General features: G+C 40.6%; 1 protein-coding gene across 2 annotated transcripts in view; it reads left to right on the forward strand.

Moving 5' to 3' along the window:
• Positions 1 to 25,688, forward strand: part of FGD3 (FYVE, RhoGEF and PH domain containing 3) — a 190,253-nt gene that overhangs the window by 79,440 nt on the left and 85,125 nt on the right. The window contains exons 2-4 of one of the 2 annotated variants that reach the window (XM_073351571.1): positions 15,543 to 15,713; positions 20,221 to 20,389; positions 21,424 to 22,042. In XM_073351571.1, coding sequence (XP_073207672.1) covers positions 15,543 to 15,713; positions 20,221 to 20,389; positions 21,424 to 22,042 — 959 coding nt within the window. The remainder of the gene's footprint in view (positions 1 to 15,542; positions 15,714 to 20,220; positions 20,390 to 21,423; positions 22,043 to 25,688) is intronic. The other variant, XM_073351572.1, reaches the window with a different exon arrangement.

Genomic DNA, 25,688 nt, shown 5'->3' on the forward strand with positions numbered 1-25,688 from the left:
TCCTCAGAAGCTAATGGATTCCATTTATTTTGATCCCCTCCCATCAACACTAATTCACCTACATGGAATTCATCTAACATGGAACCATGGGGTAACCTAAGATCTCTTTCTGGAAGCCCCAGGTAATATACCTCATCAGATGCCCTGGATTCATGACCACAGCTCCCTCTGTCTGCTGAAACTCCACCAAGGACGCATGGCAGTATGTGGGTTTATAACTGTAAACTTCTTTCAGTGGGAGAATTGCTGGGTTTTGTGTTTAATTTAAAGCTATAATTTAGCCTGTCTTACCATTTGAGCCTTCTGTCTGTGCACCTCAACATCCAAAACATGAGCCCTTCCTTTCCCAGGAAGATAATTGACTAAACTCCAGGAGAATGGGCAAACTAGTCACAGAGCACTCTCTTGTAAGTCCTTTCACAGATGAACACAGAATATATTTTCTTGACAGGTAGCAGGGTTTTATTATGATGAATGAGTCCTGATTTATTTTACACTGATTATGCTAACCAAAGAACATATTTCAAGTTAACAGTTCCCTTGAGACTATGTATCTGTACTGTTTTAACAACATAAGAATTGCAATACCAGACCACTCCATTAGCTTTAAGTCATTAAAATTATATACGGGTTAGAAACACACAAAGTTTATCAAAGCTATTTTGAATTGCCCCATCAGATTATATCTGTCTGGATGATTTATTGCACTCTGGGCTGCTGTTCCTGGAACTGAGACGAAACTCACGGATCTGTAATTCCCAGGATTACCCTGCTTTCTTTGTTAATGTGAGCATCATGTTGACCACCCTCTAGTTATTTACAAGATTAATGTGAAGGTTACAAAGTTACCAGCTACTAATGAATATGACTAGAAACACCACAAACTAAGTGACACCAAAAATGTTTCAGATACTTTGGTAACTTCATAATTTACCATTTTACTATTGCTTTATCATTTTTTGCTAATAACATACAGCCCTCAATTAATCCTTCACGTATAGGTGATCTACATCTGAAGCTTTTAATGACATGTATTAGTATTAGTAAACTCTCATTTAGCAAATGTACATAGTATAAATTATCCATTGCTTAAGATTTAATGAAAATGCAGTGTTATATCTCATGAGGCTTGCCCAATTAGCAGGATGTTTTAAAAGCTCAAAATGTTAATTTAGTTTTATTACGCCAATATATTAGCCACTGCCTGTTAAATAACATACTTAAGTACTACATAAAATACAGATTCTGAGTTCACTTCTCCTCTGCAACCCGGCTCTCCTGGATTGCAGTGGAGGTGGGGGGTTGCATCTACCTGACCCTGTGACCCAGAGGATGTTAGAGCAGCTGGGAGCAGTGCCCTAAGGGACCCTTGCCAGTGGAGGGCAGGCAAAGTGCACTTCTTCTCTGACATTGCCCCCCCACACCCAAAAGAATAGCTATAGCAGAGGTGGGACGAAAAGGGGAGTAGGGAGATTGGGATAGGAGCCACCTCTGCTAGCCTTACATAATGGCAATTTCCCTTACACAAGAGGCACTTTTCCACTTTTCTATCAGCACCAGCTGGTATCCGTCCACTTTGCACTGTAGGTGCAGCTACATCTTCAGTGGAGATCCAGCTTTTCTGTTTTATAAACACATGCCACTACTCCACACCATGGAAGGTAGCAAACACAACTTTTATCATTTTAAACTTTATCACTTTATCATAACGTGTATTTTTTAAAAGGGGAAAGCTATTCCGATGATAAAGTTGCATACAAAGAAAAGGTAGCACCGCTCCACTAATATGTATCTCAACTGTTTCACAAAAATAATTAAAGCAGTAAGAATGCTATACACTTTTCATGAGTTACAACTGCTTTGTAGGTTTTCTATTAATAATTTATAACCCCTTGCAGAAGATGATATATAGCATGACTTGTTTCTGTTTAATATAGATGTAAACCTAAGGCTCCAGAGTCCAATAAAATAAGTCTTTTTCCCCTCCTCTAATAGACATAGCTGAAATACCAGTGCTGAGAGGTGTACTATTAGCATTATTTGCTATTTATACCGCACAATAGCAATGCATGATGACACTTTAAGGGGGAAAAAGAGGAAACAAAGAATAGGGGCTGCATGAAAACTTCCAACTTCTTGCTGTGAGACTTCCACAAAATTTATCACTGGAAACATTGAGTGTGTGTTTGTGGTCCCTTGGTTTTCAAGTCAACTTTTTCATCAGTTTCAACTAAAGTTAACTCAAAGGAGCGATGTGCTGTTTGTTTTGTTAGTGGCTATGGGATCATGACTTTAAAAAAAAATCCCCCCCTTTTTTTTAATTTTTTTTTTTTGAGGATTGATAGGCAAGGGGGAGAGAGAGAATTTAAGTCTCTACACAGGTGCTTTCTTTATCACAGTGAAGAAGCAGGATAGAGAAAGAGGTGATGGGGAAGAAGCAGCTGTGGATGCACTGCCTGTTGATGGGGAGTGGGGGCAACTGGTTAGGTCAACTGAGGATAATCTCCAGGTAAACAAGGCCTTAGGAGCTCTGGATTTTGTGGTTGGAGCCCCAAAAGCCTTCACAGGAGTGCCCTGTGCCCAGCTGCCCAAGTCTGTGTTGCAAGTGCCAGAGGGTAATAAAACAGATATGTTCGACAGCCAGACAAACCTGGTGTAGTAATTTGCACTATAACTAGTAAATGTGCTGTCAGCTAAAGACCGAAGTTACTCTTCCTCTCTCTGTAGCCTCTGATAACTAACAGTTGCAATAATGAGCAAAGAACACAAAAGGGCAGCGTACACCATAACAGATGTAGCAGTATACAGTAAGGGCCTTGTGTACAGCTTGGGGTGCACTGTGGAGAGTGACTTGAGTGAAGACGCCTCATCCTCCCTGTCCTTGCTACAGGCCACGCTATCCTGCACAATCACCTTGTGGCAGCAGGTACATGTTCATTTTATATAGGGGAGTTACTTCTCTGGTCCCTGTCAAAAGGTGAGTTTACACATCCGACACAAGTGTGCCTGTACTAAACACTGACTCAGAATAAACACTGGAAGGAGAGCAGCTTACATAGGGTACACTTACTTAGATAGCACAGGCCACAGATCCCTCCTGAGCAGCAGTAGGGACTCCATTGGCAGACAAGAGAAATTTTGAAGATAACATTGCCCCATCTGTGCAGCTCAAAGCTCTGTGTGTTCCTCAAGATCTCGGGCAGGCATAGTCAATAGGTGGACTGTGGACCAAATTCAGACCACAAATGCTTTTGAACAGACCCCGAAATCTTTTTATTTACTCAATATCATCATCATTGTTATTTTTTATTATTTTTCTCTGGGGTCTGGACCTTGACTATACCTTGACCAGAAATTTGGAACTTGACAAAAAGTAATTGATTATCCCCGCTCTATGGTAAGATATACAAGTCTACCAAATGTCCCAAAGGAGCTTCATATCATGTGTGCTGCTAATGATAAGTTCGTTGCTGCTGCTAACTCATTTATCTTCCTCTCTGCCATGCTGCTGCAGCCAGCCACCACCACCGCAAAAGGGGGATGTGGGCTGAGTCCATACCTGAAACGCTGAGCAATCAATATTTGATTGCACTAATTTTCTGAATCTAGGTAGTGGTCATGGTGTTTTAGAACTGTGAACAGAGTGTGCTGTATTTCACTATGCAGTGTGCCAAATAATGCTACAATAGTCTGCCTGCTACATGGACTATGAAGAAAGAGTTGCACCACTCTGGAGAAAAAATGTCAAAGGAGACAATGTTGTTTTTTAAATCAAAAACCAAATTAATAGTGATGAACCATCCCTTTAGCTATCATTCGCATCCAGGAATGGTGGATCCCAGCCATGCTGGCTGGTGATGCTGCAAGGTTGCTTTAGGTGAGAACTTATTTTAGACCAGTGGTTCTCAGCCAGGGGTACGTGTATACCTGGGGGTACACAAGGGTCTTCCAGGGAGCACATAAACTAATCTAGATATTTGCCTAGTTTTACAACAGGCTGCATAAAAAGCACTAGCTAAGTCAGTACAAACTAAAATTTCATACAGACAAAACGAGAAATTAAGCTATTTGTCAGTAATAGTGTGCTGTGACACTTTTGTATTTTTATGTCTGATTTCGTAAGCAAGCAGTTTTTAAGTGAGGTGAAACTTGCGGGTACACAAAACAAAACAGACTCCTGAAAGGGGTACAGTAGTCTGGAAAGGTTGAGAGCCATTATAAAGTTTAGACAATGATGTTAGCTTGTTAAAGTTAAGTTTTTAGACTCTAAGACGGGCGGGCAAACTTTTTGGCCTGAGGGCCGCATCGGGTTTCGGAAATTGTATGGAGGGCTGGTTGGGGATGCTGTGCCTCCCCAAACAGCCAGGTGTGGCCCAGCCCTCACCCCCTATATGCCCCCCCTTCTCGTCCCCTGATGCCGCCCCCCCCTCAGGACTCCTGCCCCATCCAACTCCCCTGTTCCCTGACGGCCCTCCCAGGACCCCTGCCCCATCCACCTCCCCTGGCCCCTGACTGCCCCCAGAATCCCCGCCCCTGACTGCCCCCTGCTGCCCCATCCAACCCCTCCTCTCATTCCTGACGGCCCCCCGGGACTCCTGTCCCATCCAACCATCCCTTCTCCCTGTCCCCTGAATGGCCCCAGAACCCCTGCCCCTAACTGTCCCCTGCTGCCCCATCCAACCCCTCCTCCCTCCTTCCTGACTGCCCCGCTGGGACCCTTGGCCCCCATTCAACCCCCCCCACCCCGTTCGCCGCCCTCTGACTGCCCCAACCACTATCCACCCCCCCCGAACTCCCCTGCCCTCTATCCAACCCCCTGCGCTGTGCCCCCTTACCGCGCTGCCTGGAGCACCGGTGGCTGGCGGTGCAACAGCCGCGCCGCCCGGCCGGAGCCAGCCACAGCGGCACAGTGAGCTGAGGCTGCGGGGGAGGGAGAATAGCAGGGGTGGGGCCGGGGGCTAGCCTCCTGGGTCAGGAGCCGGGCAGGAGGGGCCTGCGGGCTGGATGTGGCCCACAGGCCGTAGTTTGCCCACCTCTGCTCTAAGTATTGTTATACTTTTGTTTCATATGTAACCATTCTGTTTCCAATGTTCTTACTTGCTACTCATTTGAATCTTTGCATCTCTGTTGTTTGTTAATAAACTTATTTTCATTTGTGTTATAAATACATCTCAGTGCTGTGTTGTTTTCCCCAGTTGAATCAAACAAGCGAATGTGTATACTGTGCCTGCCCTTTGGGGACAGCAAGCCTAGTTATTTCTGTGAGTGTCCAGTGACAAGGGCTCAACACTGCAGGGGATTCTTTCAGATTAGACATGCTTTGTCTGGCAGAAAGCCTGTTTGTTAACGCTGCCTGGTTACATAGTTTCACATATATTTTTAGTAGGTATGCGTAACTCCCTTCATGCCATTCATACAAACATTTCGCAATGCCTATGATGACCAGTGTGTTACTGGCTTTTATTTGATATTTTACATAGCAAAGTTTGTGGATAAATACCATGAAAGTGGTTTGTTAGGTGCAGTGAGTTTGTCAGGCCTGATAGGAGTTGCTGTTCCAGAACAGTGAACCCTTTGCCAGCTGGCATTGAGGGGTTCTGAGGGTCTCAAAGTCAGAGAAAAGGTTGTTGCAGTAACCCAGCCATGAGATGATGGGGCCTGGATGAGAATTTTAGCTGTGTGTATGGGTATGAAAGGCTGCATGTTAGAGATGTTATGCAGAAGGAATTTATGGGATTTAGACTTAGCCTGGATGTGAGGACCTAGGGTGGTCCAAGTCAAAGATGATGCCTGAGTGACAGGATGAATGGTTGTCCTGCCCATGGTGATTGAGAAAGGAGATAGCGGGAAGGGTGTGGCAGGGTGAGGGTGGAAGAGAAGGAGCTTTGTTTTGACCGTGCATAGTTGAGCTGATGGCTAGACATCCACAAGGAGATGTTAAAGAGACAGGGTGAGATTTTAGTTTGGACAGGACGAGACTAGTCTGGAGCAGAGAGAGAGATCTGTGAGTCATCAGCATAGAGAGGGTAGTTGAATGTGTGGTTGCTGATGAGAGTTAGTTGGGATAAAGTACAGAGGGAGAAGAGGGACAGAGCTCTCTGGAACCCCCACACTATTGAAAATAATGGTTCTCTTATGGGACATTGGGGACTCCCACTAGTCAGATCTTGTGCTGAAAATTGTCCATTTAGTTCTACGCTTTTATCAGTTCCTAAGTTTTATGCTTTTACCAGTTCCTAATTCATGTCTGACTAGACCTGGCTTGTAAATGGGGAAAACTCTCTGTGAAAAATCACTTCCTGTTTTTTTGTAGAAAGTTTGTCTTGTTGGAAATTTTTCTGACAAGCTGTACCACATGATGACTTAATTTCCCAAATAGCCTCTTGTGAGGGACAGTATCACAGCAGCATTTATGTGTGCCCTTATTCTGGCTTTCGGGAGCTCCCTGTACAGTCCCCTCACTCCTTTTCCTTCTGCTGAGATCAAAAGGGATTTCCACGCTCAGCTGGGAATCATGTGATAGGCGCATTAGCACATGGGCCATGACCCGGTGCCACTCCTGTGGTGACATGGTATCCCCCAGGAAGTTTCAAGGTGGCCAAAACTGAGATTGTCAGTTTTGTGCCTCTGCTGCTGGTGGTCATTTTTCAACCATACACTATCATTATGGGAAAACCTTTGTTCTGCAGTATGGAATTGGAACTAAGGAGAAATCTGGTTTTTGGTTTTTACAGACGTAAAGATCTGTTTTTATCACCCTCTTGCTAGTTTTGAAACTTGCAGTAAATTGCCTTACAGAAACCTCTCCTTCCTATTTAGCACATCTCAAAGGACCATTAAACTTGATCTTTGTAAAACCAAACAGCCCTTTTTGCTCACTTGAAGTAATATCCACTAACAGCTATCTAGCAACATTCTTCAGAGATCAAGTTTGGTAGGTTTTATCATCTGCTGCTCAAACAACCACATTGTTTTAGAAAAAAATTCAGTTCCTGTGAATGTGAGGCTTTACACGTAATAAGCCAGAAATGTAAATGCACTGTCATTTTAGGACCAGTGCTCTGAGAGTCGGAAGCCGGAACTTGTGCTTTTTATTTTTGGATATCTAATTGTTAGAAAAAATAAGAAAAATGTGGGTCTGTCCGCCAAAGCACAAGTAAGTAATACTTTTGATATAAAACTTCAAATGCAATCAATGCTGGATTCTAGCTTACTTTCTAAAGAGAATACTAGTGTTACTGAAATTGTCTTCTGTAACTGCTTCAATGCCAAAAGAGAAGATGCAGTTTTAAACATCTGTTACTAACGTAATTCAGCTTAGTAAAAAGGCACTCACATGCCGCTTGACATGCAGGTAGATTCAAAGTCTGTTGCATACCAGCACCATCTGCAGCTACATTAAAGCAAGGTAAGAAGAGTGCTGTGGTCAAGTTTTAGGGGCAATGATTTGAGCAGAGAGAAACATAGAAAGTGGGACTTGATTGTTTTATTAGAGATGTTTAGGGGTCACAGGTCAGAAAGAAGAGGTGTTTTTAAATGGAGTTTTAAAACACTCCTGGAGTCAATTAGGCACCAGAAGTAGAGGGAGAAGGAGGTTTCAGATGGCACTGGAGATCTGTTGCTTACGCTGGCTGGACAAGAAAGGGGAGGGACAAAAAAATTCTGGTGAGTGAGGAGCACATGGAATGGGAGAGAACAGAAAAGATGTGAGATTCAGGGCATTACAAGTCCATGAAACATTTGAAGCTAGTATAGGGTTATATTGTAGCAGGTTCGGTAACGGGTAGGATGATGATATGCAGCTATAAAATCTGCAAGTAAATTAAAAGCATCAGGATTCATTTAATCACAGTGTATTGTGCTTGGTCCTTAACCCCTGTGACACTAGGATTGTCTGCCAACTGAATGCTTTTCGCTACACATAGAGGTTTTTGTGCAGTTGTATAGAGCATAGGCATTTTTCACAATAGTATGCCACATTGTGCACATGTTTCACCCCTGCTGGCACAGGGGGTGTGACTTGCTCTCCCAAAGAAGAGTCAGTTTCAGGAGAGGGGGTTCTACCAAGGGACAGCACCTTTACTCTGTGACTGGGTCTCTCGCAAGAGCTTTTTGCCTGTGAACGTACTGAATCGACACATCTTCCAATGTGCTGGCTATGTCCTTCCCCTTACCCAGCTCTGCCCTTCTTGGTGTTGTACTGTTCAGCTGTGGGCACCCCATGGACTTGTGCATGAGGATAACACTAGCACAATTCGCTCTTCCTGGATGATTTTCTGTCTATGGGGACCTGCAGGCCTGAGTGACATGGAAGTTGTAACCAAGGGCTGAGTAAAGTTGTGTATATCTCAGGGAAGGACTCGTCCCTAGCTCTTGGCTATATGATATTTATTGGACAGTACTGTTACACAATGCATCAAATGGATGTTTTAGCTGAAAATGTGCAGTTACTTCTTACAACCTGTTGGAGGTGTATCATCAAAAAATTTGGAGCCAGATTTTCAAGACCTCAGCTTCCATTCAGGCACGTAAATAGGGACCAGCTTTTCAAAATAGCTCGACATGTTAGAGGTAGAACTCTCTAGAAAAGCTGCCTAATAGTGTGCATACAGAGAGCTTCCATATATTGTACTTCTCTCGCTCCAAGCTAGCTACAAAATGTCAAGTTCAGCAGCTGCAAGTGTTGTCTGCTCACAAACAACTTGTAAAAACCCACACATGAAGAGTCTTAATATCTATCAGTACCACAAATCTGTTTATAGCTTTCCACCAAGCATCTTGTCTTACGTTTTCAGTGTTTACCCCCAGATAAGTGCACAAAACATGTATCCGTCACTGTGTATCCACTTTCAGTGCACAATAGAAATCAAAAGGCGGAGTCAAGCAACCACAATAAAAGTACTTTGCTTGTGTTGATATCTTGGTCTGCTGATCAGAAACAGGGAGTGTTTTCCTCTGCTTATGCTTTGATGTATTGCCTGTATTTAGGGAACAGGGCACATGCTGCATGTTGTAATAAAATGAGGCCAGGAATAGAGAAGCCACAACAAGGTCCATCTCTTGATGTTAAAAGCTAGCTGAGTGTTAGGTTATTTTATTTTTTAAAAGACTGGTTCAAGGAGTGAGAATCATGATCTCTCTCTGTCCTTGCAGACATCCACAGTGACCTATTCCATGCAAATGGACATGCTGTTCAGTCCCATTGATTACACTGAGGTTGCACAGGGCTTAAATCAGCACAAACTTTGGCCACTGGCATTTTAAGCTCAAAACACCAATCTTGCAAGTGATCTCTTCTGGCTAGGCATATGATGCTGCTAACTGAGAACAGAAGAGAGAGTGCTCCTTAAAAGCTTATTAAGAACCAGTTTCTCCACTTGGCATCCAGGTGTGTCCTCCATATCTCTGCTGCCAATCCAGCTAGCTTCATTTTCATCCACTTTACTCCACCCCAGCTTTCAGGACACACCTCGCAAACACCATCCTTCTAGTCAAAAGGATTGGATGAAAATCCTTCAGAGCAGTCAGTGCCTATTAGGAGTAAGTTTTCAGCCCTCTTCTGATTTTTTTTTTTTTTGGGTACATCCACTTTTGCATGCCTGACTGATGGTTCTCATAAAAAAAAAAAAGTTACACATCCACATTTGAACATGCAGGTCTAGGATCCCAACTGACCAATCTGAGTGCATAGGTGGTGACTTTTGCATGCAAAAGAGGTGCAAAACCCCAGTTTTGTTGTGGCACAAACAAGGGGGTCTGCAAATATGAGCATACAAAATCAGAAGCTGGGAAAATCATTTGGCCCTAATATTCCTGGTAGTGTGCTACGGTGCGAGAGACTCCTCCTAGGTGCTCAGCACGTCAGCCCAACAGTGTTCCTGGATGAATGAGAGACTGGGCTTGGGAATTTAATATGGGTCAGTGATAGAACTGCCACTGTGTTACTGGGATAGAGCCTCAGCTGATGTAAATTCACGTGGCTCCTTTGAAGCTGGTGCTACTATGATTTACAATAGCTGTAATATTTGGCCCTTTATATTCCGTTTATCTTAATTTAATAGAAATACATTATAGGCTTCAAGAATCTCAAACCTGAAACAGCTTCTACAAAAATGTTTTTATCTTAAACTTAGCCAGCTCAGTGAGGAAACCATCTGGCATGGGTATGATTCAGAGGACGAATGATGCTCTTGAGAAATTGCTCTGTTCTGTGAAAAATAGTCTTCCTGATAAAATTCTGAAGTCTTCAGCAAAGATTAAAGTGGGTATTTTTGCAAAAGTTGTTGCAGGTTTTAGGCTTCTTTAGGAGTCTAGTTTATCCTGTATTCAGTTAAAGTTAAATAAATATTACAGGAAACCTTAAACACCAATTGTACTATGTGACTAGTATGTGAAAAGTTATGGACAGCAGTGACCTGTGCTCGCTGTGGGCTGGTCTTGCAAACTTTTATGCTTATGAGTAATTTTACTCATGTGAATATGTTAGTTCCAGGGAAGTCATTGAAACTACTCTTGTGAGTAATTTTACTCATATGCATGGCCTATAGGAGTGAATCAGTGACTGCAAAGTTGGATGTAATGAAGCTGAGCTTCAGTTATGTGGCGTTTGTCTTTGACTAGTTTCAGAGTAGCAGCTGTGTTAGTCTGTATCCGCAAAAAGAAAAGGAGTACTTGTGGCACCTTAGAGACTAACAGATGTATTTGAGCACAAGCTTTCGTGAGCTAACCATGTATATGGTAATCAGGCTTGGACGGTAAAATGCACTGACTCTTTTTTGCAGATTATTTTTTAAAATTTGAATTGAATTGGTCTTTGCAAATAGAACCAGTGTTCATGCAAATTAACCTCAGAGTCTGAAAGAGAAGCATTCGTCTCAGATTTCCTTTTGGCATTACCTGCATATTTCACAGCTTATTCACACCATAATATTCTTCCAGCTACTCTGTGAATAGGTGTAAAGCACATTACAAGAGACAGCCAGACCCTGGAAATGGCAATGTGTTAGAAATGTTTGTATGCAGTTACTACAAAACAACTTTGCTTTCTACATTTTACTGATTTCAATTAGTAGGGATAGTTATGACCACTCCATTCGGAGCTAGCTTGTGACTAGGGGGTTGCCCCTGCACAGAGGAGTTAGGGGAAGTCTGCTCCTCTTCTGAAGCAGTGGAGTCGGGCAAGGCCTGGAGTAGGAGGAGCTTTGGCCGGGGAATTGTACTTCATGGGTGTGTCTCAGAGGGGCTATCTCTTACTGGGACAACTTCCTGGGTGGTGCAGTTTACACCACCTCTTTCTCAGTTCTGTCCCTAGAAGCACAGTATAGCACTCACAGCAGCCTATAAGTGTCTTACTTTGAGAAGAATTCAGCATATAATAATCTAGTAATTAGTAACTCTTTTTATCAAGGTATTTTATAGTGTTGGAAAAATAAGTAAGAAAGTAAAAAAAGTTGTAGTTAGGTGTACTACATGTGAGAAGTAACGTTTAGGGTCACATTCACAAATGCACAGGGAATGGCTTAAATTTAAAAAAAAATGAACCCCACCACTTGTGTGGTTTCACATAAGCATATTTTTCTTGTTACATTGCCAAGAATCTGCATTTGCTGTTTAAAGCTCTTATGGATTCAGAGATTAGCATTGGTTGTAATTGCTTATCAATTCTTTTCTGTGCCTGCTTGCTCTTTTGATACGATGTTAATAAGTGTTTGCATGTGAAGTGCAGAGAGTTGGTGAGTAATATTGTCAACAATAACACGTATATAGTGTGCAAGGCACAAGATGTCAAATTTTGTTCTAAGGCAGTTGACTTTTTTTATTTGTTCTTTTGAGCTAGGCAGCGGCTTTTAAAAGGAAGTGGTTTAAGACTTATCTAAGTGTTTGGTGCTCAGACATATCAGGGAACAAATCATTAGACGCTTTCAGCCAAATTCAGAGGGAATGAACAGAACTGGTAATCATCAAGTAATCCATCCCTTGTCACCCATTCCCAGCTTCTGGCAAACAGAGGCTAGGGACATTTCAGAGCATGGTTTGCATCCCTGTCCATCCTGGCTAATAGCTATTGAATGACCTGTCCTCCATTAACCCTTTTTTGAACACTGTTGTAATCTTGGCCTTGACAACAACATCTGGCAAAGAGTTCCACAGGTTGACTGTGTGTAGTGTGAAGAAATACTTCCTTTTGTTTGTTTTAAATATGCTGCCTATTAATTTAATTGGGTGACCTCCCAGTTCTTGTGTTATGAGGAGGAGTAAATAACACTTCCTTATTTACTTTACTTATTTCATTTACTTTCTCCACACCAGTGATAATTGTATAGACCTCTATCATATCCCTTCTTAATCATCTCTTTTCCAAGCTGAAAAGTCCCAGTCTTATTAATCTCTCCTCATATGGAAGCTGTTACATACCACTAATAATTTTTGTTGCCCTTTTCTGTACCTTTTCCAATTCCAATTTATCTTTTTTGAGAAGGGGCAACCACATCTGCATGCAGTATTCAAGATGTGGGCAGTACGATATTTTGTCTTATTTTCTGTCCCTTTCATACTGATTCCCAACGTTCTTGGCTGCACATTGCATGGATGTTTTCAGAGAACTATCCACAATGACTCCAAGATCTCTTTCTTGAGCGGTAAGGGCTAATTTAGACCCCATCATTTTATATGTATAGTTGGGATTATGTTTTCCAATGTGCATTACTTTGCATTTATCAACATTGAATTTCATTACCATTTTGTTGCCCAGTCACCCAGTTATGCGAAATCCCTTTGTTTCTTCAAATGATTAAAATTCAGTGCTTATAAAGTCCTGCGTTTAAGTTTGAAGCAATTCTGAGTAGCTGAGATCAAATAAATCCCCTGAAAAGTAGATTTGATAGCAGATGCACTAATGAACTTTTAAACAGCAGTAATAGGAAGCAGTGTTGAAGAATTCAGAGATTATGCATTAGGGTGACAGAAGTGGACAGACTTATGCTAATTCATATTTATTTGATGGCTTTGAATTGATTTTTGTCAGCAAACAGTTATAACTTTGGAATATTCCACATCAATTTGAAAAAATCCTTAATGCTCCCGTGTAACCATCTAACTTTTAAGAACAGCCCTGTGAAATATTTGCAATACTGTATACCTTTAACCCACTCAAACTCAATCTAGATCCAAAGGGCAGTGTTCTGAGGTCGGTAACACATGTAAATCCAGTGTAACTCCACTGACTTCAGAGTCTGATCTCAGTGTAAAGCTAGCCGTGAGTAGGTTGCATTTGTGCAGCTCAGCTCATGTTTCTGAATAATTCACAAAAAAGTCTGAAGATTACTTTAATGTTTAGACAGATCCTCCTTCTCAAGTGTTTGAGATCATCTTATCATTTTAAAGGGGTAGAGACAATTAAACTAGTCCATTTTAAAACATGAAATTAATAATAGTTTCAGGGACTACCTCTGCTCCAGAGTCCCCTGCCAATTTTTATACATTTACAGTCACATTACAGTATTTCATTCAAAGAAAAAACTCTCCAGTTACCATGTTAACATCCACACAGACTGACAATAGAGAAGAAATACCCACAAATACTGTTAAATTCCCCAAACAAACTGAAAAAAGAGACTCTCTCTCTCATCTCCCATTTATACTAGTTAGGGATGTTACTTGTAACAATGGGCTTGATTCAGGAAAGCATCCCTTGTTCAGGAAGGGCACTTAAACATGTTTCATGGCTTAAATTCTGATCCCTTTGAAGTCAATGGCAAAACTCCTATTGACTTCAATGGGGCCAGGATTTCACCCAATGGAACTTAATGCTTAATTGCCTTTCCTGAACAGCAATGCTTTCCTGAATCAGGGTCAAAAGTAGGCTGAAAAATGTCAGAAAGTATGACTTAAGTTGACAACGACCATGTAAGGACCAAATTAAGACCTGTTGTGAATAGGTGCAACTCGATTAACTTCAATGCATATGCATCAGGTCTGAACTTGGCCCAATGTGTTTATCTGCAGCAGTTTTAATCAGAATCAGTATTAGATTGGGACACTGGACACTGATTGTCCAAAAGCACATTCTGTTTGGCTGGTTGGGCCATTTTTGATGACATCACACCCACATACAGTATCAACTTTCTTTGGTACCTGTTGAGACTGCATCAGTGAAAGCCAAAACAAAAAGCAAACAGAAACCTACCTCCCAATATATTAAATTGGGTGGGTTGTTTTATTTCTTTAAAACCCGTAGGAAATGAGTAAATAATAAATTTTTTAAAAGAAACAAAACATCTTAGGCATTCCTTCTCTGGATTTCTCAATGCATCATGTCTAATCTGTCTTTCAGACTATCAGCCCTCTGGGGAAGACCCTGTTTGTATATTGTCTTGGTGTATAGGCATTTAATAAATAATAAACAGCAATATTATGTCATTTAAATTGTTAATCTAATTCTTGCAAAGGATTGAAGCATGTTCATCATCTGCCTCGTCTATCACAGGCATTTGTGATTCAGCCATTCTTGAATCTAGGTGCTGATTTACCAAGTAGAATGCAGTGCCTGTGCACCTGTATCTCTACTTAGAGCAGTAGTTCCCAAACTTTAATAACCCGTGAACCCCTTTCACTAAAATGTCAAGTCTCGCAAACCCCCTCCTAAAAATGAATATTTCCAGGGATTTTCTCCTTTACCTGAGTATAAATTATAAAAGCAGCGATCTTGGAAATATAACATTTGTTTTTATGACATGCTTATTACACACTATTTATTATTATTTATCATTACAGTATTTATATTACATTATGAAAACAGCAACACTCTTCCAAGATCTCACTTACGTAGCTTGTATCACTTTGAATAAGCCAGTTATAAGACAAGGCTCCTATATTTCATCAAGGAGTATCAGATGTGAAACAGCATGAAGGTATTTAAGAAGGAAACCCAAAGAGTTTCTCCTCCACAAGCATTCAGGTCTTGAGCAGTCCAGGCAAAACAGTAAAAAAATATCCACCTCCCTTTCCATTTCTTATAAGGAGCCTTGAACTTTAAATCTCCTCAGTGTGATAGATATGCTCGCTTTGATCTGCTTAGCTCTTGGAAGTCCAGGGGCTCCGGGCCGCTGGCCCTGTGCTGCCTGGGGTCCCTAGGGACAGCTCTGTCCGCAATTAGGGAATTTTTTTCCGAGAACCACCTGTAACATTTTGCAAACCCCCAGGGGTTCACGAACCCCAGTTTGGGAACCACCGACTTAGAGGAAGCCTATCAAAAAGGATTTTATATATACATACTCCCATAACCATTCACTGTTAGATCTATTTAGCTTTTTAGTGAAGAAGTTACTAGTTGCTTGGACAAATTAATACCGAGTTTCATGACCTCTGTCAACCATCCAGTTTAAAGTGATTGTCAAGATGGATGTTTCTGAAGTGATAACTTCTAAGTTAATGACTTTTCTTTCCTTCAAATAACTGATGCAAGCTAAGCTACCAGAGCCAGGACAAGCTGCTTTTCAAGGGAAAAAAGGAGGAAATAAACGTTGACCCATTTCTTTTTCCAGGTTGCCCTTGTGCTCCTTTTCAAATCAAATGTCATATTGACTCAAATCCGACATTGGAAGCATGTGGCGAGCTGCAGCACATCGGCCCTGTACAATGTATCCATCAAACTGGAAGGAAACCCAAAACCAAATCTCCATTGGCCAAAACACATCTTCTGCAGAAACCCCAAGGCAAGTGGTTTTGTTCCTCCAATATTCATGCAATTTTTTATTGTGCTGGAAGTCTAATGTTTTTAAAAAGATTGTTTTAATTTGAAAATTAGAGCTGTTGTCTCATTTGATACAGGGAAAGTACAATTAGCGTGACTTTGTATTCATTTTTCCAGTGTTAAAAATTCAATTGAAAAAGCTTTGGGGGGGAAAAATGGACTCATGAATGACACAGATAAATTAACTTTTCAAAAATGTGACCGTATACATTTTCAGTGTGTATATCACATGTAGTAGTAAACATTAGGAGTTAATTAAAAATATTGTTTAAATTCTTTATTCATTTTTATTATAAGAACAGCTTAGCACTCAAGTCTAGAGCTCCTTTGTGCTATATTGAAAACAGCTGCACTTCACCTAGCAAAAAGAAATGCCTGAAAAATTACAAATATATTTTTTAAAAAGGAAACATTAATCAAACCAATGTGCACAGCCAAGCATACCATTATTAGATGTAATAACGGTGCAACCCCATCTAATTCAAGAATAATCACAGTGAAACAAACGCCTCCACCTTACTTCCGGACACCTTACTTCAAGACACAAAGAGCTAGCTCCTCAGCTGGTGTAAATATATGTAGTTCTGTTGAAGCCAGTGTAGCTATGCTGATTGACACCAGGTGAGGAGTGGGCCCCAAAAGTGCAGAGTTTGAGCATTTAAAATCCCCAGGCTGTTTTTCCCCCCATATCCATTGAAGTGCTAACTGCTTGAGGAGACTAAAGGCCCAGTCCCTTGTATGGGGAGAAATTATTTCCACATGTTGCAGTCTGTACAGTGAAGTGTTAGTCTCTTTGTAGTACCAATTATTGTTTTTCTTACTAGCTCTTTAGAAATTACTTAGAATACTGTGCGTACTAGATGTTTGTCTTCTCAGCTAAGAGATATGCTTAATTTGGAAGGCCTTTTTTTTTGACAAGTGCAGGTGAGAATATCCCAAAGATCTTGATTTAAACAAAGCTTATAAAAAGCAGTCGCATAAGTAGGTAGGTATCATCATTACATGACAACAGGAAACAACCATTTTGGTCACAATCAAAAATATTTAAATATACTGTACAAAATGAGACTCCTATCTTATCATCCTGAATGCCTGTAGAAAAAACAACTTTCTGCCTTACCTTTAACCACTGTTATCCATAAAGAAAAACTGTTGACATTTCTGAAACTGAAAGGCCAGTCTTAAAGTGTAATATTGGTATATTAGTCAATACTTCCCTCCCTGTAGGTGATGTTCTCTGTGTATGTGTGTGTGTGTGTGTGTGTGTGTATATATATACTAATTAAGTGTGTATACTAATTAAGTAAGAAATTACTAGTTGCTTGGACAAATGAATACTGAGGTTCATGACCTTTGTCAACCATCCAGTTAAGTATACACACACTTAATTAGTTTTCATCTAGAATTCTTTCTCTTTCAGATTTCATTATTGAACAGTCCATTAACATTATTAATAATGCTATAAGGTATTCTGATAAATAGGAATAGCTAAAACTAGATCATCAGCTGGTGTATATCAGTGAAACTGCTCTGGATTTAGTGGAACTGTACACATTTAAAACAGCTGATCTGGCCCATTATCTGTATCTGCATCAGCTTGCTCCATTTGATTCAGATCATGTTTAAAAGTGCTCCAAATTGCATTAACATTGGTCAGCCTCATCTCCATTACTCAAATATCAACATTCCTGAAATGGTATATCCAAGCCTTCCCTCTCTCCCCCACATGGAGCAAGAAATTTAGACTAAAAGGAGTAACTCTCTTTCTATCTGGCTGAGATTCAGTTTAACACCCTGAGTAATAAAAAGTTATTGAGATAAAATGGACAAACACACATAAAGGAAGGCGTAATTTTGAAAAGTTTATCTTGCTAGTACTCCCTACACTCCTGTTGCAAACCAATTTGACACCAATCCCCAAAAGTAGATGACATATATTCAAATAGGAAAAATAAGAAAGTAAGCCAAGATTTTCAAAAGTAGCTGTTGCCAAGTAGCCACCTTCAGCAAATCAATCTCCGTTTCCTGACAGCCCCACCACTCCTGATAGTCACCCAGTGGGAATATCAGAAGAGGTTCAATTCTTTACTTCATAATTACTGCCATACTTTAAAAATATTGCTACACCTAATTCTGGTTATCCTTTAGCTTAAGTTGTAGAGGTCTGGTTTTCTAACCCTATTGCTCCGTGTGTGTATTAGTTGACAAACATGTCTGTGTGCATGCAGCCATGGAGTCATTACATTTTGGAGTAGTGATCTGTGACTTGCAGCTGCTTCCCCTTCTGGACTCAGATCTACTCTTCTTCTGTAAGAACCAAATGAAGCCTCTAGATCATTCCAAATTTCCGTTGCTGGTTTGGTTTCCCTTGGAAAAGGCCTGCACATTCTTTTGCAAACACGTGTGTGTCCACACTTCCTCACTGTATAAAACGTTCTGTTTGAAGGTTACTCATCAAGGCCTACAGTGATAAATCTTCAGCTAAGTCTGAGGAGATTTAAATGTGCAACCACCAATATCATTAATGGAAATTGGATTGCTAAATCAATCCAAGTTTGCTCAGAATTGGCTGAACTGAAGATGTAGTTTCACACTCCTCTTTTCTCTCTTCCACAAGTAAGAGGAGGGCTTGTGACCCCCCCGATAATAACCTTTTGACCCCCAGTTTGAGAACCCCTGGATTAATGCCTGCAACAATTTACAAACATTTTATAGAATCTAAACACATTCTTACAAGTCTAACACCTATCTGAACAATACTAATATATAGGCGAGCTGGTCTGGCTTCCCGCTATGAATTTGTCAGTGGTGAGCTGATGCCAACAGCCTGGCCAGAGCTGGCATCTGGTCTGCCAGTGACACAGCCACCCTTTCACATGCAAGAACATTTCCTTTACCATCTCCCCACTCTTCCTGTGCACTTTCAGTTTTCTAGAAAAAACCCCAATAGCAACCCTCTTATTTTTGAAAGGGAATTCAAGGTGGCTTTGGACAGTAGACCAATCCAGGAGTTTAATCCTACTGCTCTAAATGTACAGTAAAGCCCAAATCCTTCACAAGATGTACTTTGTGTTTAACCAGTATTGCTCAAACAAGCTGTGCAGTTTAAATGGTTATAAATGCTCCTGCATGTTGTACTCAAACACATTAAATCATCCTTAGTCATCAACTTCAGTGGAGCTGTGACAACTGACAGCAGCTAAAGATCTGCTCCAAGAAGAAAGGACAGTTAGGCTCGTTCAGATCTAGAGTCTGAAACTCTCATCCAGAGCTTTGCCTGAGTAAAGACTTCAGGAATTGGCACTCTAAGTTCGTTATCATATAATTTAAAAAAGAAAACAAAGCTCTAAAATTACTCATTCAGAACTGTTGATAATTAAAGACATTTTACAACATTAAGCACATCATGCAAACATGTTCCAAATGGACCATTTCAGCATAGTTGCTCTGACTAACATGAAAAACTTGAATTCAGCTGCTGTTCTTGAAAAGTTATTTAGGAAAACACTTTATAACTTGTGTGTCGAACTTTTAGTATATTTCCTATTAGACAATTTAGGGCTGAGTGAATATTTGGCAGCTCTGTTCAAAGAAATGCACACTTCTGGATTAATTTCACTGTCAAGTTTTTCTTAGCTTCTAGTTTAAGGTCAACTTATGTGAAGTTGCTTTCACTGCATAAAACAGTAAAAGCATGTGAAACTGTTGCCATGGGTTACTGCTTACGTATTTATAAAACCATTTACTCTGCAAAAAATGAAGAACTGACTGCATATGTTTTGCTAAATTACATTAATTAGAAGGAACTGCAAAGGACTAATTAAGAGGTTAAGGTACAATGTTGACTTTCTTTTTCAACAGATTGGAGACATGTTTAACGTAAGCACTTATTTATACAGTATCTTGTTCAGTGCGGTACCAAAAGAGGAAGGAAATTTGTGAAGAATATACCACAGAGAAGCTGGGGGAGGGAGAAGGAAATAAAGTTTTTTACATTTTCTTGCAGTGCTTCCAGTAGAATGGGTGAGCTGTCCAAATCCATATTTTTCTTATGGGATCTAGTTAAGTGTATTAGAGCAATAAGAATTCGAAGTTTTGAAAAGTCACAGTAAGGGAAATTGAGCACTATGGTGGAGATGAAGAGAGTGCTTGCACAACCAAGTCTTGGTGTGTGCACTGTGCATCCTGTTTGGCAACAAGGAAGCGGTGATGTTCTGTCAGCTACTCTGCTTTGACAGATCTGACAAAACTGTAGAAATGCAAAAGAGAAGCTAGGCTATTTCTTTAGAACATATCAAAGTGTTTTTGTGTGAAAAATATCTTGTGACTGCAGTGGTTCCGATGTAATTAATAAACAGCAGTAAAACAATGGGTGCTTCTCGCTCTTTCTTCAGAGTGAGGATCTGTTGTCTTTGTTGTTATAAAGAAGCCAGAACTTTATCCTCTCTTTTTCCCCTTAATTTTATTAGTACCTCCTAAACCTGTCCATCTCAAACCTGGGCAGGAAAGAATTCCTCCAGCACCTTCTCGGCCTTTGCCAGCTGATCCCAAGTCATCAAGAAGCTTAGTGCCTGACGAGGAAGAAACACAGACATCAGCAGGAGTCAACATCCTCATTGAAAAGTTTGAAAGTATTAGGTAAATATTTATATTTGTCTATTTCTACCTGTGTCATTTTTTGCATTCGGTTTGAAACTTTGTTTCAATGGGAGGAAAATACAAGTGTATAAAATCAAGAAATATTTATTATAACTATTGTGTACAAATTGACATAGAGCAATTTGTCTAATCATAAACCCTAAGCTTAACTGAGTGCATAGGGGGACTTGATACAAAAAGCAATGTTGCTAAAAAATGTATTGATCTATATCATGCCATGAATCCCCAAATAGGAGTTTCCACTGAAATCAGTGAAGAGTTGTGCCTAGACATAACTCAGTGTCTGCTTTTAGTTGGCAAAGTTTGGGTTGGAATTGTTTAGCTATTACAAGATCTTGATTATTGTGTGGCTTTTGATTTTATTGATTGAAAACTTTATAACATTCAATAAATGTCAGGCAAACTGCTTACAGTTTATAGGGAAGGAGAACAGATCACAGCATATTCTAGATCAGGCTAATGTACAAGCTAGTTTCTACAGAAACTGCATTTGTTGAAATTTGTTTGGTCAGTTTTACTGTAAAATTGGCTGATCTTGCAAACCCTATTCAGAGGAAATTCCCATTGAAGGCCAAGCCTGCAGGACAGGGTGTGGAGTTTAAAAAAAAAGTTCTTTCCGCTAGTTATGATATTTAAACAGATGACATGAATTTTGAAAGTTATGCTTTGATATAGGAAAATAGTACACTGCTGTCCCTTTAAAATTTCATCTCTCTTGTAGGAGATCCCCTGCCCTGAAGGGATAATTCCATTGAAGAACAATGAGTTCCTGTCTTTAAGTGGGAGAAAAGGCACTTCCTCCCTGCAGGACAGGAGGAATTTTAAAGGGATAGCAAGTGGCATGGCTTTGTGTGCAACTTTTGAATGAGTATTTGTTTCAGTCATTCTGACTAGAATTTTCAAAGGTTCTTAAGGGAGTTAGGACCCCACTGCCATTGCAACTGAATGGAAATTGGGCTCCTAACTCCCGTAAACACCTTTGAAAATCCCAGCCTCCAATTCAAATGACCAAGGTGCTTCCTCTTCATTTGTAGGCAACCTACCCACGTTCTTCAAAGAAACCAATTAAATTTAACTTTTAAGATGGAACCTGGATTGGACTCTTCCAAACAGCCAAGCTCAAGTGACTGTGAAATGGTAGCTTCCTGTGGCAGTTCTACAAACGAAAAAAGTGAGCCCGATGAAAATGAGCCAGACGTCCTGTGCAGTGCAGAACTGTCCAATGCAGACAAAATGAAAATTAAAGAGCTAAGCATCGGGGAAAACAAAAGCTCTGAAGCCTGTACTGCTGTGAATGTGAGCAAAGAGCCCTCTGGAGAGCTGGAGAGTAAGGACTCAACCTCAGAGCTGAATGGTAACGGTAAAATTCCCAACAGAGACAGTGGAATTGACAGCCCTTCTTGTAGTGTGGCGGGAGAGACTTTCCCAAATGAAGAAGGCACAGACCAGAAGAAGTCTACTGCCTCTGGGAATCCAACAGAGATGGAAACTGACAGCAAGGGTAGCAAGTCTTCACCTGTAGAGCAGAAGAGAGACTCAACCCAGGATGAAGACAGTGACCTAGATGAGGGAAGTAGCGAGGAACAAGAGACAGCAGAAGTGCCGAAGTTAGAAGATTTAGATGTAAACAAGGTAAGATACTTATTTCTTCATCGCTTTCAAACCTTAAGCCCTGATTCTGCAACTGGCCTTGTGCTGGGGAGAGACGCTTGCATCCACATTCATGGATTTTAAAGCCAGAAGGATCATTATGATCATGTCATCTGTTGCTGTGTATACCACAGGTTATACACAGAGTTAGAGTATCTCTTTTAGAAAGACCTTCAGTCTTGATTATCACTTGACTTCAAGTGATGGAGAATCCACCCCATCTTTTGGTAAGTTGTTCCAATTATGCTCAAATTGCTCTCAAAGCTAAAAAAGTGCACCTTAGTTCCAGTTTGAATTTGTCTAGCTTCAGCTGTTGGATCCCTAGGTGCAGGTGTCTACCAGTGTGGAGCTCCTGGAAGGATCAGGGCCTCACATAGTCATATTTAAAATCATAGCCATGGAAGTACTTGCACGTCATTTGAAGCCTTTGTTGTATTTTTCATAAAGGCGCTCATGCCTCTTTCTCTTTTATATATTGTGGGTGGAAATGTTTCTTATTAAGGCTGGAGTCTCTGTAAATTACATTGTTTCCAGGCAGTAATACATCTGAATACAGTGTGCAAAGGGTCCAGTCCTAGAGCAGTATTACGTAACTTATGACAAGCAAGGAGCAATACTGGTTCACTGTTCAAACAAATCTTTGCAGCTAAAAGACAACATCCTGGAATACAGAGTACTATAGCTCACAGCTGCAGCAATGTACACAACAGTCTGTAATTTTATATTAAAGGAATATGTAATTAACTGTATTTACTTGGGCTGTCAAGCGATTAAAAATATTAATGGCGATTAATTGCGCGATAAAAAAATTAGTGGCGATTAATCGCGCTGCTGAAGAAGAATAGAATGCCATTTATATAAATATTTGTGAATGTTTTCCACATTTTCAAATATATTGATTTCAATTACAACACAGAATACAAAGTGTACAGTGCTCACTTTATATTTATTTTTATTATAAATATTTGCACTGTAAAAATACAAGAAATAGTATTTTTCAATTCACTTAATACAAGTACTGGAGTGCAATCTCTTTATCATGAAAGTTGCACTTACAAATGTAGAATTATGTACAAAAAATAACTGCATTCAAAAATAAAACAATGTAAAACTTTAGAGCCTACAATTCCACTCAGACTTACTTCTTGTTCAGCCAATCGCTCAGACAGATAGGTTTGTTTACATTTGCAGGAGATAATTCTGCCCACTTCTTGTTCACAATGTCACCTGAACGTGAGAACAGGCATTTGCATGGCACTGTTGTAGATGGTATTGCAAGATATTTGCGTTTGTAAGTTGTGCTTTCATGATAAAGAGATTGCACTACGATACTTGTATGAGGTGAATTGAAAAATACTATTTCTTTTATCATTTTTACAGTGCAAGTATTTGGAATAAAAATATCAAGTGAGCACTGTATACTTTGTATTCTGTGTTGTTATTTAAATCAATATATTTGAAAATGTAGAAAAACATCCAAAATATTTAATAAATTTCAATTGGTATTCTATTGTTTAACAGTGTGATTAAAACTGAGATTAATCATGATTAATTTTTTAAATCACAATTAATTTTTTTGAGTTAATCATGTGAGTTAACTGCGATTAATTGGCAGCCCTAGTATTTACCACTTAGTAGTAGAATTGGTTGGAAATTTTTCCAGCAAAAGATAAAATGCTATTGTGCCTATTTCCTTGACCAACTTACACCATCTCATATGAGCAGGTCTGGCCCATGGTGTAGACCTTATTATAAAGTCACTGTTATGTAGCAAGAATATAAGGCCTGATTCTCCTCCAAAGTACCCTAGTGTAAATTGGGAGCAATTTACTTGAAGACAAAGCTGTAATACCAGTGTGAATGAGAGGAGAATCAAATTCCTGGATCCAGGAACATTTACAACCCTCCACTTGCAAATGGAAATGTAGAAACCCAAGTGAATCTTGTGAATCTTGATGGGCTCAGAACTTGTTAATAATTGTAAATCCACATGCATCAAACACAGTGTTCTTCCTGTAGCACCATCAGTTAGTAGTCTGAGCCAAGTCAGAAGGAAGGACAAAAACATTGATTTTGGTGTCACTGAGACCATTAACTTCAGAGAAAGAGCTGACGTTAAGGCAAAACTTGCAAGTTTATTCTGGCAAATGCGGCTTCTCAAAGTGAAGGTTGTTTACATTTTCCAAACAGCGAGATGAATGAATACACAGTCCATTCTAGTGTCAAACAAAACTTTCCAGCATAATTGTAATAGTTTATATTTATGTAGCTAGAATTTTTCATCTGGGGGATCCCAAAGTGCATTGTAGGCTTAACCAACTCACTGTTGAGAAGATGACTTCACCAACTGTATAAGTCCACCAACCCTGAGCTGGACAGCCGCAACCATTCAAGAGTATACGCAGCATGGCAATGCTCCAATTTTAGAACAAATACTGAGATAAAAGAATCACTGTCTGGCAGATAGCGGAAGCCTGAGCAATAACTAATGTGGGTTTGATAAACTACAGCTACTTGGAAAAACCTGATTGCTCTTTTGACAAAACGACACCATCGGTCAATGAGGGTAAAGCAGCAGAGGAGATATATTTGGATTTGCTTCCCTGTGCATTTTTTGTAGTTCACAAAAACTGCAGACACTGAGAACCATGAACCCGATACAGATTTTATACCATCTGCACTGGACAATGAAGACTTTATAAAGTTTATATCAGGTCCAGAGCTACTGTGAACCTGCTATGGTCTGATGTAGGTGCTGTGGACTTAAACATTTGCAGGGAGATAAAAATGGAGTCGTGCAGGAATCAGGGTATGGAGGCTTGAGAAGCTGAATCAGGGGGCTATCTGGGCACCCAGGAAGGCTGCAGGATCTGCTTAGGGCCAAAGGAAATCTGCACAAGACTCTCTGCATGGACTCTGAGTGCGGACTAGAGGGAAAGCCCTTTGGAACATAGTGGTGCAGGATTCATCAGAAACTGCTGGGGGAGGATTCAGAGAAAGGAACATAGTGAAGCTCTTCAGGACTGTGGGTCCCCTGACCTATAGAAGTGAGCTCCCCTTTCCTCTCTGGCTCCCCCAGGCCGTGATTTCTACTAATTTTCCTAGCTTGCTTCCAGGCAGGCCTTCTAAACCTCATAAAACTGGCTGCAGGTTTTAGTAGGTCTTCAGGAACCATTCATTTATAAAGTCCGCATTCAAGTCTTCCAGTACTGTGGGCTTCTGTAAGCTTTATAAAAAGTTCACACTAGTCCATGTAGACTTTATAAAATCTTCATTAGGCCCAGGTTCTGATCAGGATTTACAGCAAGTCTTGGGGACTTCAGGAGAGCTGCGCTATGGCAAAGCTGGGAAGAGGAACGGGGGTGGGGGGGGAAGGTATAGAGCAGTGGTTCTCAACCTGGGGTGCAGGGCACCCTGGGGGGCCATGAGCAGGTTTCAGGGGGTCAGCCAAGCTCGGCCGGTGTTTCACTCGCTAGGGCCCAGAGCAGAAAGCTGAAGCCCCGCCGCTCAGGACTGAAGCCCAGGGCCCTGAGCTCCATTGCCCAGGGCTGAAACTGTAGCTTGAGCAACTTAGCTTCATGGTGCCCCTTGTGGCATGGGGTCCTATGCAGTTGCCCTGCTTCCTACT

This window comes from Lepidochelys kempii, chromosome 7 (genome assembly GCF_965140265.1).
Source record: "Lepidochelys kempii isolate rLepKem1 chromosome 7, rLepKem1.hap2, whole genome shotgun sequence".
Taxonomy (NCBI): Eukaryota; Metazoa; Chordata; order Testudines; family Cheloniidae; genus Lepidochelys; species Lepidochelys kempii.